The 13,123-nt window shown below is 35.5% G+C and overlaps 1 protein-coding gene across 1 annotated transcript in view; it reads right to left on the reverse strand.

Annotated features, from left to right (window-relative positions):
* Positions 1-417: 417 nt before the first annotated feature.
* Positions 418-13,123, reverse strand: part of SBF2 (SET binding factor 2) — a gene marked incomplete at its 5' end in the record, with an annotated part of 56,840 nt that continues 44,134 nt past the window's right edge. Inside the window, 6 exons of the mRNA XM_017806677.1 lie at positions 418-2,979; positions 3,260-3,391; positions 5,576-5,663; positions 6,071-6,264; positions 7,657-7,761; positions 12,353-12,586. Coding sequence (XP_017662166.1) covers positions 2,881-2,979; positions 3,260-3,391; positions 5,576-5,663; positions 6,071-6,264; positions 7,657-7,761; positions 12,353-12,586 — 852 coding nt within the window. The remainder of the gene's footprint in view (positions 2,980-3,259; positions 3,392-5,575; positions 5,664-6,070; positions 6,265-7,656; positions 7,762-12,352; positions 12,587-13,123) is intronic.

A 13,123-nucleotide genomic window follows, 5' to 3' on the forward strand; every position in this document is an offset into this window, starting at 1 on the left:
TTACGTAAGGCCTATTGTAATTCTCTTTCCTATAGCAGGAATGTTACGACACACAGCACAAGAATAGTGATATGACACACCAGAGGAAGCACGTTTGCCTCATCCCCAACTCCTGGATGGGTTCCTTTTTCTGGAAAATTTTTCACAGAATATGAAGATGAATCCCTTTGTACACAGAATTTTTCCCAAAGAAATTCTCAGTTTCTAATGCTCTACTGCTGTTGCCACAACTTAAACACACAGGGAAACTTTGCAGCTCACGCTATGAAAACTTCCCCACATTTTTTCTTAAGTCTTTGTTTGAATCTTCATTTTGCAAAGAAGAGACCCTCGGGGACACTGCAAACCTTGCGTCTTCACACCGAGAGCCTATTTCTACTATTCCCTCGCGTATTCCTCATACAAACACCACAAATATAATTTATCTCATTTCAGCTTTTATTTGGATATTTTTAAGTTAAGTTGCTCAAGTCCATTTTCCATCAATACAGACACTAAAAATTGAGATCAACATTTAAGGCAACATTAGCATCCATGCCAAGCTCAATATGCAAACCGTATCATCTAAGCACCACAGCATCCCAGAATTGTCACAGGTCCCCTACCTCCGTCACACGTTCCCTTTCCGTTTTACCTCTGCTACCCCACACTGCACTCAGTTACTCAATTTAGATGCACATTCTCAAGCAAGACCTTGCCATTTTTTTAGATTTTATTTCTTACGAACTAGATCATTGTTGCATAAAGTGATATGAGTGAGAGACGTTTCAGGGTGAAAGTATGCAGTTGACTTATGTTGCAACACAACAGAGAATCTTCTTTTAAAAATCTATTTAACGTCATTTTTCAATGACTTAGTACAAACACTATATGTATTTTTTAGCCTTTTAGTAAAGGCTATACACTGAGACTTGTTAGAATGATAATTTTGCTTTAAATTCTGATTTCTTTAGTGTTACTGTTGACAAGTGTTTGAGTTAAGGATGCTCAAGTGCAACTTTGATGTAAGAATATTTACAAGTATACAAAAGACCACACAGTTTTTAATACACCCACTATTCTCAATACAGAGTAAATAAGGATTTGTCTTGTGCCCATGGAATATTTCAACACGTGGGTTTTGCTTTTTTCTCTTTTACAGTAAAAGGAAAGGTTTTACTCTTCCTTAAGAAGTGTATTTATTACAAGATGGTTAGCATACATATATCACATAACATACAAGAGATAAAATTAACTAGTTACAAAATAAGCAGTGGTATGTATATTTTCATATAACCTAAGAACACGATCAGTATTTTACAAAGTACATATAAAAGTACTTCATATACAAAGAAAAATACAAATGTGCAAACACCATTGTCACAGGTGGAAATTTGTCAATTGAAAAATGCTAGAAAAATCCTTCATATTTTTGTTTTGAAATTGCAAAGGCATTAAAAACAGCTGCATTTCCTATTGTGTGTGGTGAGAAATCTAGGTTCCTTTCTGACAAAATACATTAGTTATAAAAAAACCCACAAAATTTAATAACTGAAAAATCTTGTAAGTATAGTCAGTTTGGTTAGGCTGACATTAAATTACAAGCAGAACGTCTGGAAAAATGAGAAAATAGTGAATCATATATACAGACCTTTTGTAATATTAGTGTGCTATTTAACATATTAACATTTCAAAGTAAAAACAATGGCTTTATTACCTACATATTCTACTCAATGTTCTCACTATTTGTAGACTGTAAAATTTCTACTAATTTGGGGCTATTAAAAATGTTTTGCCAGGATTTTAAGCAGAACAAACACAATTTCATCAAAAGTAAAAATCTATAAACAGTCTTCCAATTAATGTGCAAAAAAATGTTTAAAAAGTATCAAATCACAACACATCAAACTGGATTATGTACATATTTAATATCTGTAAATGTTGTTAACTAGCTAGTATTGTTCTGCTACAAATAACTTACCTCTGTCCTGCAAAATGTCTGCATTTTAAAGATTTCAGTGCAAGTGCTTGCTTCATTGTTTAGTGCATTATCATGTTCGTTATTTTTTATTTTACAGTGAGCAGAACAGCATATAAATTAACATATACAACTCACACATAAGAGATCTTTCTTCTACTGAATTCCTAGTTTGTTGTTTTCCATTTCTCCTGGATAGTGTCGGCCAGTTTTCTTTCATTTATCCCATTGTAATTGCAAACAGGATCCAAAATAAAAGTGCTATGGTCTTCAGATAATCCCTAGAATTTGAAATTCCATAACGACATTGCAGAAGCACTCAGCAGAGCACAAAATTAGAGAATGACCTGCACACTGAGAAGACACTTGAAAGTCACTTTTTGGTCTTTAAAAAATATCAACTTCTATAAACATTGGCAACTTGATATGTATGTCACTGGACTCACAAGCTTTATTTATTTATTTGTTTTGAGGAATTGCAGACATGTTCCCTCTTACTCGCGACTAGCTTGGAAATAAGAACATTCTGCTTAAAAATCTAAATAAAGTAAAAATACACTTCTTGGAGGGAAAATTTCTACAAATTCCTTTAGACAGGTTTCCTAATAGAATAGTTCTGAAATGAGAAAACGGGGATTAGATGATAGTGCAAGTACAGCCCATTTTTATAGCTAGGAATTGTACTGAAGAAAGAGGAAATCCAGGATAAATGGATTATTATTTTTCCAAGTCCTCCCTGCAGAAAAAAAAATAGCAGTTACAGTGGTTATAATCATTAAACAGAAAAGGAACTTTAACATATTTTGAAATTTAATGGCTGAAATGTAAGGAAGGCGGGTTGTCTGTCAGTAACATTCCAGAACTTAGCTTCTTCCAGGAAGAGGTGCTTTAAACGTGACTTTATCATGGAATGCTTTTCCTTTCTAAGCATCTGAAATGCAACTCTGGATCCTATCCATCCATTGTTGAGCACTCTGTGCATCTTGGGCACAAAAATTATACACACGTTTATTTGTCTTCAACTGCAAAGGAAAAACAAGAACACAAAGACAGACAAGTCAACACAGAAAAGGAAACTGGCAAACTCTGAACTGTAATAATCAATGTGCTAATTGGGTGTGAATGTCACATTTTTGAACTGTTGCTGTTGAGAGTGATGCTAGCTAGGTAAAACCTTGTCTTGAGATGGTATGACAGCTCCTTCCCAGCTCACACCTTTCAAAAGGGCTGAAAGTAGTAGGTTAAACACACCAAAGGAAGAAAGTTTCACATAAAGATCAAGTAAAGACCAGAGGTACTTACATCAAAAAATGCTTTTTCACTTGCATGTTTCGGGGCTCCAATTGTTGGAGAAGCAGGAATCACAGTTTCTACTTCTGCAAGGTCTATGTGTCCCTTACAGCTTGTATCCTCACCAGAGTCATAGTATCGCAGCTGGAACACAAGAGATAAAGAAATCCAAATGTGTTATTTAGATGGACCTTTCACTTTTCTTCCCTTTTCCTGGCTATAGCCTGGGGCATGGAGTGGTAAGGGTGGAAGCCACAAACACTATTAGGACCTGAGCAGATGGGGGTAAAAGTATTTTGTCACCAGGGTTTCATGGCAGACAAGCAAAAGTCATGGATTGCTTTTGGGCACAGGACATGTGAAGCATGAAAGTAGAACCTGGTCTGTAGGATTCAGCATTCCTTCTTAGTTTTTGTAACAGAACCAGCTCTTCACTGTTCATTACATTCAAACTAACTCAATAGCTTTACTTCACCAAGGCATTAACAGAACACTTTCCCTCTGTATTTCAAGAATTTAAAATGATCAGCAAAAATTCAAGTGTAATTTTATGTAATTATAAACTACATAGAAAACTCACATTTTCCTACACTGCACATAGTGATTGAACGAAGTCTGCTTTTTCTTTTTTTTCCTTGCAAAGATACTTTGATATGAATATTATTCACTCTGTAAACTGAGTTTCAACATGCAAACCAGTTCCAAAAAATCCCCAAACCAAAAACCTGACAAAACCCCAATAAATTCCCAAAAACCAATGCAAAACAGTAACACAAATCTTCACAGCAAAGGTCAAACAACAGAATTCCAACTAAGATTGACCTGTATTACTCGTACGTTTATGATACTCAGAAGGATATTTGGTCATAAAAAAAATGAAAGTATTTTTTTCTCCTGCAAAATGAACCTTCTCTCCTGTGTATCAGGAGGAATAATTACAATCAGCACTTTTTGCTGATATTTTACCACACTAATCTAAAAATTCTCAATCAGCATTTCAAAAGATGACTGTCTTTATCTATATTACATATTTTTAAGTGTATTGACTACAATAAATTAATATTTTTAAACAAAAGCATGACATGAGTCTCAAAGGTTACAACCCCTATTGTGTGGAATATTTGGCTCAGTGAAGATTACTGCCTCATGACCCACCATTATTTGAAGCACCCAAGGCCAAAAATTTCTACTGCAGAATTCTGGCATACATTGTAAATTGGATAAAAAGCTTAGACCAACAGATCTTTTCTGGTTTTGGTGCTCTTTGCTGTAACAATGATTAGGTGCAATATATATGAATAATTTTGCTACTACATTTATGTGACTATGACTAATCTAAAGTACTCCTACGTATGGCACCTGAAATGATTGTGCAATCAGGAACTTGGCATTTCAGGATTTTTAGAAATAAAGATTTGAGATGAAATTTTAACCCATTTTAAGCAATTCACAAAATGCAAACTCATTTCAGAGATATCTGTGTTCCTGCTCTCCACACTAGACATTCACACGGAGATTCCAGGTCAGGTTTCTCAAATACAGGCTACAGAGAGCCACTAAAAAGTCAAGTGAGGTAAATGGATTTTTCTGCTAAAGTAATTCAGATTATGGTTTTCCAGAGCAGATAATGCCCTTTTATTTGCAAAGAAAAATGCTCATGTTAAAGTGCTTGAGGAGCAAAGAGGCTATAAAATACACACTGAGCGTACAATAACTACTGCAGATTCAACATAAATGCCTGAATTAAACTTGCTCAGTTATGATATTAGCTCTCAGCAGCCCAACTGCACTCCAGGAGATACCTTCTAAGTTTTTCCCTCTAGTTCAAATAAAGAGTTTTCAGTTCTTCTGGAAAATAAAGAGGTCATGTTAAAGGGCAAACTATGTTCACCACTTAATTGCTTAATTATATTCTAGAGTTAGCAGTGCTTAAAAAAATTGCTTGTAGTGCTTGTATACCACAAATCCCAGAAAATGTCCTCAGGCACTGCATGGCTTTTTTTCCCCTTAGCTGTGAAGTAGGCAAAAAATGTTTGGGCCTAAACAAAAATGCATGACTTCCAGTCCAAAAAGTCTTTTAATGATTATATGCTAAATAGTTATCACTCTTTCAAAAAAAGCAAAATATTAAACCCCCTCTGTCCATGTAGAGTGCTGTATCAGCTACAAGATACTCAAACATAGATAGGTCTAGAATGATGTAACACAAATCACATCTGAAAATAATCATTATTAGTATTGTTTGTAAAATCAATCCATACAAACCCAGTAAATAAAAAAGGAGCAAACTAATAATAAAAGAAGTCCATTATCTGAACAGGTTTTTACCTGGTGTTTTGTCACATCCAGCACAAACCAGCGAGGTTTCCAACCTTTTAGCAAAGCCCCTCTTTTGTACAGCGTACCTTCAAAAGACCTGAAAGGTACAGAAAATAAGAGTGATTCCATAATATGAATATGCTGATATACAAAGGCCCCAAAGTGGCTACATACATATTCCAACACCTCTTTTACTGCAGCAAAACTAATCAGTTTTAAACCTGTAGTTTAGCTATTGGTAACTGTGATAAATACTGCTTCAGTACTTTGCATGCATTAAATGTACAGCTATTTGCTTGTGCACTTAATAAAAGGGAAGATGGAAAGATGATGCTAAAAGATAGAAGCCCACCAATCAAGACAACTAATGTAATCAAAACCACAAAGAAGGAATAAGGTAGTCACAAAGCACTCTATGCCTATAAAAATTTAATTTTTTCCTAAGGCGGAGATTTTACCAATCTAATAAAATATTCATAATTATTCTATGATTATTTGGTTCACCTATTTTCATCATTCTTTGATGTGAAATGATTGTACAGCGTTGTTGTTCTTCTGTCTACTCCATTAGAGGGAGAGATGCTTGCACTCTGCTCCTCACCCAGCCCACTGTCAGGTATTTCCAACAAAGATCTCTTTTGATAGGAATGTAGATTAGCTGACATCATCCCTGAGGAGCCAGAAGGATGTTTCCGGAGCTAAAACAGATGAAAATAAAAGAAAAAAAGTAATGCAGTGTGTCTTGCATTGAGAGACTGTCTCAACATTATACTGACAATACGTGGTGCAACATGTAAGTTGTGAATTATCATGAGGCCAAAAACAAAAAATCTTAATACAAGTCAGTGCTGCCTCAGAGAAGAAGCCAGAGGGATGGCAATTCCATGCTTTTCTTAAGCAGAAGGGTTCACAAGGTGTGAGAAATTAGTCTTTCAGAAAAGCCTCATGTATTCTGGTGATGGAACGTTGAACAATATTTCCCTTGCTTTCTCAGAAGCACCTAGAACTAATCAGATATTTGGATACAATAAATTTACCTAATTTCATGGCGAAGGAAGGGAGGGAAGAAAAAGACTGCAGTTTCCAAGGGCTGCTTTATAGATTCATACCATTTTACTAGAATCTCAGTAACCTGGCAAAAGAGGGACCCTGAATTTGGTCTTAATCTAAATGACAGCATTCTAGAGATAGAGTTCTTTGGAGTTCAGCCTTAGCTGCTGTATGTATCTGAGCATCCGTAAATAACAGCTAGGACAGGAGACTGACATCAGATATATTTATACTTGCATTTTATTTTCTGCTTCCAACTCTGCTTTGCTAGGATGAAACTTTTTTCATCTTGAATTTGTCCAGGATATGAAGTGAATGTGAATGACTGACAGACATAAAGCATATTGCTTTCCTGACAGCAAAGGACAGATAACAAAGCAGTGCTGTGGACTAACCACTGCACGGAGTGGGGTAAATCTGAAAAAGGACAGGAAGCTGAAGAGTTGGGGTACAGTCTTGAGCTGGTAATTACTGTGACAAATTCATAGGGAAAGCTCATAAAAAAAAAAAATCTAACATTACTCCTAGTGCACACAGATAGCAAAGAGGTAGCCTTTGACTTAGGAAATATCTATATTGTCAGCTATTCTTTTTACCACAGCCAAGAACTGGAAACACAAGCATGAACACTTCCTACCTTTATTTAGAAACTGATAATTCCATTTACTCATGGGAATATCTTTACTTATCTCTGAAACTCTGTGATGTCCTTTTGGCTACTTTCAGTAAATGAGCTTTTTCTGTACTTAAAAAATCTTTTAAATAGATAAAATCATATATTTGTGTATTAGTAAAATACTCATGCTCGTTTTCCATATGCCTTCATCTACTCTGGAAAAGCAATTAGATAAATAGCACAAGTATAAATATATTTTTCTACACGAAGAAATACAAAGCCATTATCATGGGTTAGAACAACATATTCAATTTTTCAAAAGCAGTATTTTACTCCAAGAAAGACAGCGATTTTGTCAGTGCCCCAGGTAGCCTATACAGCAGGAACGGAATTATTCCACTGGACGAGCTCTTTTACTACTTACATTGTCTTGTCTGGTGTCATCATTCAGATTCATTTTGACCCTTTCCCACAAGAGCTGCCACCTTTCTGGGCTCTGATTTAATTTACTTTCCAACCTTTCGATTTCCTGAAACAAACAACAAGGGTTTTCTTAAGGATAAACATTTCTAACTGATCACTTCCTGGCAATCATTTTTATACAACCATCTTTATACAACCATCTCCTAGCCAATGTTTTTACACAGTGACCCTTCAGGCCATGTTGTCCAATAAAGCTCAAAAACCTCTGTCAAATGAGCTATAAAATGAAATCCACCGGACTCAGGAGTCAAAGGCAACCAAGTACAGCATCAGCCACATCGTTCTTCCTGGATATCCCAGGTTGGGGGAGCCACTATGCTTTCAGTTCTCCACTAGTTCTCCTGAACACACAAAATTAAACACCAGTTGTCCCAACAGAAACACAACAATGATAAGGACAGGCTGTATTTTATGAAAATATTTACAAAGAACAAATTCTGCGCCCTGACGCCAACACTGCACATTGCCAATGTTAACATTTACCCTGGTTTATAAAATGTGATACAAAGCTGTAATAAAAGAAGGAAATGAAACAGAAAGATTTATTCAATTTGGATGCCAAACTGTAACAACATGTTCTTGTTGTGGGCCTTGGGAATATGACCTATGTTGATAACCTCTAGTTAGGGTTATTTCCTGCTAATGAGATAGCGCAAAGTTAAGTAAAAAGAGGCAATTTTATTAGTTTATGTTTACTTGTGAACACTCATTGATACATTTGTCATGACTTTGATGTGTGGTCCATATTCTTTGCCATGCTTCCTTTCTGCATTTTTACTTTCAACAACTGTATTGTTATGAAAATCTGATTATTAATAAAATAAAATTAAAAATTCAATTTTGCAAATTCAATTAAGAATTGATAATGGAATGAAAAATTGCCATAGGGCAGAGACTTCCCATACTATACAGAAGTCAACTAAACCCCAAGACATTTATTTTCAAAGTAGAGAAAGTAAGTCTTTACTCATTAGGTAGTAAGTCTCTACCTAATAATTAAAGTAGATTTCATAATATTCTCCAAGTCCTATTGTCTTTTTGATCAAAAAATTCTTTAGGAAATTGCTATTGATTGAAAGACAGAAAATTATTATATTTTTAAAGTAAGAAAACATTTTGACCATGAAATTAACTTCCAAACTAGATTTTGAACTCATAAGTGAAAATAAAAAAGCCAAACTCTTCCTTGCTGAAGGTAAATTAGAAAACTCTGAAGTGAAATTAAATATAAGAAATGTGGTTTAACAGCAAGAATCAAACCAGAAGTTTTAAATTCTGGTAGTTAAAAGCCACACAAGCCACAAAGGCTCTCTTCCTGTTAAAAAATAAAACCAGAATAGTTTTGTTTGGAGTATCTTCACAGGTAGATACAAAAATAAGGAATGATGAACAGAAGCCAGACTAAAGCTTTTTCTAGATTACTTGTTTCTCTTTCAAAGTGCTGAATGTAAAATGGTTCTGGATGGGAGACATAAAACAGAATCAATTTACCACAGACTTCTTATGTTCAAAGGCTTCCCAAATTGCTGCAAAAGGATACAAGCTCTTTATTGCTAAAAGTTAGTCAGGTTTTAATCTGATCATTCTCCTTCTGCCCTAGTCTTGACTTCTGAGCAGGAGTCTTTCTCTGCAGAATCTGGAAGTAACTGAAACTTGTTACTTAGCAACTGGGTCACATTCCATCTTTTTTGGCTCCACAGTGAGTAGTGCTTCCAGAACTTAAAATGAAAAACTTTCAACAATCTCCTATATATAACTTGAAAAGTTAGGAATAAATTCTCCTTCAATAAACCCCATGTAAAAAAACACACATGTCAATAAATCACTAAGATCTACTCTTGCCCTTTCAGTTTTAAATTTTACTGAAAAAGCTAGATTTTTTTTCTTCCATGTGTGGAATGGACTATGAATAGATGCATTTCCTTAAAAGAAAAAAAAATCCTTAAATTTATCTCCCTGGTTCCTCTTCTGTTGCAGGTTTACAGAAGCATAAAGAAAGGTTACAACAAATACAATTGTAATAGCAACTACAAGCAATTAGCATTACTGTGCCTTTCAAGAGATCTGCTAAGTAACCTCTTTGTAATATTTGAATGGTAGAGACAGCAGCTGACTCTGCAGAAGCTCCAGAACTATGGAGAGTGATCACCTTCTTTGTATCCACAGCGTGTTTGTGCACACACAAATCAATCTGGACAAAGTCCTACACAGTGAACTGTCCTGAGTGCGACAGAGAATTGTATTTTGGAAGTCCTTCCTTGTCAGTATTGTCTCTTCAACTCCTGGGCTAAAAGGCTTCTGAGACCACAAATAGGGAGATGTTGAATGTGTATCTCGTGATCCAGATGCTGCCTCTGTCAAGTGTTCGGACTTGTGAGTGCAACAAGTTGCACATGGCCAGTTGTTCAATATTTGGAATAAACTTTTTGGTTCATGGTCTTGTAGGACATATCAGCTTTTTTGGCACATAACTGGAAGTCATAAAACAGCGCACAATCAGAAGTGCCATTTTTATTGTTCTGCTGGTTATTCATTGACCCCTTATGCAGCTTTATTTCTTTAGTGTATATTTGCAGCACAGCTAATTTCAGGACTGGCACCCTGAAGTGGCATCTCTGCCAGCCCTGCTCGAAGCAATCACCATTTAATGTTCAGTGATGTAACTGATACACAGGTTCATCTCTCATAATTCTTAAAACTACTGGAATCTGATCCACTCTTAACAGAAGAGCATCACCTTGCACCATGAAAATTCTGAATTAAGCACTCAATAACTTCTCTGTTTCAGCTTTACATCCTGAAGAGCACTGTCTAGTTTTTGATTGAAAAACATCTTTAGAACAAACAAATTTGGGCTTATCATTATAAACTAAGAGAGAATCAATCTTCCCCAGCAATTTACGATGCTAAATATGGTCTGAGTTCAAACATTTTTTGGATACCAACACATTCTCAGTGGATTTATGATTAAAGAGAGGTCTTTCTCTCGCATCAGCAATAGCACTAAATTAACAACTTGTTTTAAAAGAAAGTTCTCTTTGCTTTTTAAACTTATAAGAATATTTTTGTAACCTTTATACGACCTCTTCAGAGTTTTCCAAATGTTCTTTCCATCGCTATCTTTTATTACTATAATCTAATTCACAAATAACATTTAAACTCTATAAAACCTGACCCACATATCTTTAGAATATAATATGGCTAATTTCCCTGTTATATAGCAGTTTCTCACAGTTGTGTGTATGGATAGTTTGGCATCTACCCCAGGAAGAAATGCAGAAGAACATTGTTGCTGTATTCCTGATGTACTTGTGGCCTCCAGTTACCTGATAGGAAAGTTCTCTGTACTATGCTGAACAATCCCTGACATGACCCCTGCTGAAAGACTGTTCTTTCTTTGTATTTGTGAAGTTACAAGTGCTAAGAAGTCAAAGGGAGTTTTACAAGAGATTATTTTTTTTTTAATTGGGCATTGTGCCTGTGTTTGATCGATTAGGATTGGAAGGAATAGACCAAAGGAAATTTGAGGAATGTGCCAGAATAAAGCTAACTTTCTTTTAAAAGCAAGTCTATCCTCAAGGACTCACATCCATTCAGAAACCTCCTGCATTAAGACTTTGCTAAAAATCATCGATTCAGGGGAATTCGGGGTCCAACAGCATATCCCAATTTTCCAAGCATTGCAATATCAGGCTCCTTAAACCCAGGTTTAATACAAGGTAAAGTCTTCAAAGAGTTTTCAGAATAAAAAGCTGCATGCTGATGTGTATCTGGACATATATGTGGCTTGAAACAATGGCTCCAGGAAGTGAATAATCCCCTTGTCATTTTCCTGCACCATCAATTAAGATGATAACCAAATGTTAGGACTGTTAATTAATTATAATCAAGGAACAAACCTTTAAGAGAAGACAGATGTTAAATCACTCTAAATAACTACATCAACTATCATGATAGTGGGATCATTTTTCATCTGCTGATGAAGAAAGGACAAAACCTAAGCAGCCTAAATGAGCCCAAACAAAAAAAAGACAAAATCAAGCATCTATTTCAAGAACCAAAATATTTTGAAGAATCTAAATTTACCAGTTTGGTTCTAGTAAACATGAATAAAATAAGAACAATCATGGAAATATTTTCTGAGAAATTTGGGCCAAGTTGTTCAGTTTATATTTGTGTATCTGCCTCCCACTTGCTTAAAAATCAACAAGTGTCAGATTCCATTCTGATCGGTCTGGAAATCCGTGTCTCTGTTATTTTACCACACACCTAGAGAGGTCAAGAAAGCAAGATTCAACATTTGCCCAAAAGAAAATAACAGTTTCTTACAGAAGGCAATCTAAAATTTTATTTTTTAAAACAGACAGGGAAAAAATGAATCCATGACTAGTTAGTAACTACAACTGAAGCATACTCCCAGAAAAGTGTTCATTCAGAACAGCATAAACTTCGCAGGAAGTCTCATTAATTCCCAGAAAAACCATAATTTCTCAAGCTCAACCAGTCAGTTTTACTACACACCTGTTTTGACATCATGATCCTTTTAATACAGCATATCTATAAGGTAACAACTTAAATAAAAAGTAAAATTCATGAACATAAGAGAACTTACTGTTCTGTATAACAAATGTACTTACATTTAAAAGGCTGGTGATGGCATCAGGTTGTATTTTTTTAACATCATCATAACATGGCCATACTATTTTCCTCTTAGTCTGAGAGAGTGAACCATCTGTTTGGTCCGTTTCCTCTGAAACACTGCACTTTGCAGGTACCATGGTCCAATCATAAGAAGGACCCGTAGCCAAAATCTCTTCTACATAATAATCCCACTTTTTGAGGCTGGACATATTTACATTTGGTTTCAGTGCCTATTTGAAACAAAGGGTTATTATAATGACAGAAAGGAAGCCTTTGAATTTCAGACTTAGAATATCATAAATGCATTTTTTAGATTATTCTAAATTGGACAGTATATTGCACTGGGTGAGTAGTGCTGCAGTTTGCTAATCTGCTAATTGGCTAATTGGCTCAGTCACATCAAAACCTAAAATTAATAGGTTTGGGAATATGCCCAAGCTTTGGGAATATACCACTCTATTTTATCCTTTATTAAACCAGGTGCCTTCCAAGAACTCTAATTCAGCACATGTAGTTAGCACCCTCACAGTCTCTGTGCCTCCTGTTAAAGACATAACAGGAGCCCAATAGCAATCACCCTTCAGTTTTTCTCAGCAGAAAATCCAAGACTCTCTACCATCAGAGAAAGGAGATAGGCTGTGTAATGGAGGTGGATGTGCCACTTGGAAAAAACACAGTATATAAAGTAGGCAGCCAGAGACTTAGGGTCTTTCAGAGCAGTTTAAAACAGATTGTTGTATTAAAAACGTGGGGTTTTCTTTTCTGTC

The sequence above is a fragment of the Lepidothrix coronata genome, unplaced genomic scaffold, assembly GCF_001604755.1.
Source record: "Lepidothrix coronata isolate B3197 unplaced genomic scaffold, Lepidothrix_coronata-1.0 Scaffold1, whole genome shotgun sequence".
In the NCBI taxonomy this organism is placed as follows: Eukaryota; Metazoa; Chordata; class Aves; order Passeriformes; family Pipridae; genus Lepidothrix; species Lepidothrix coronata.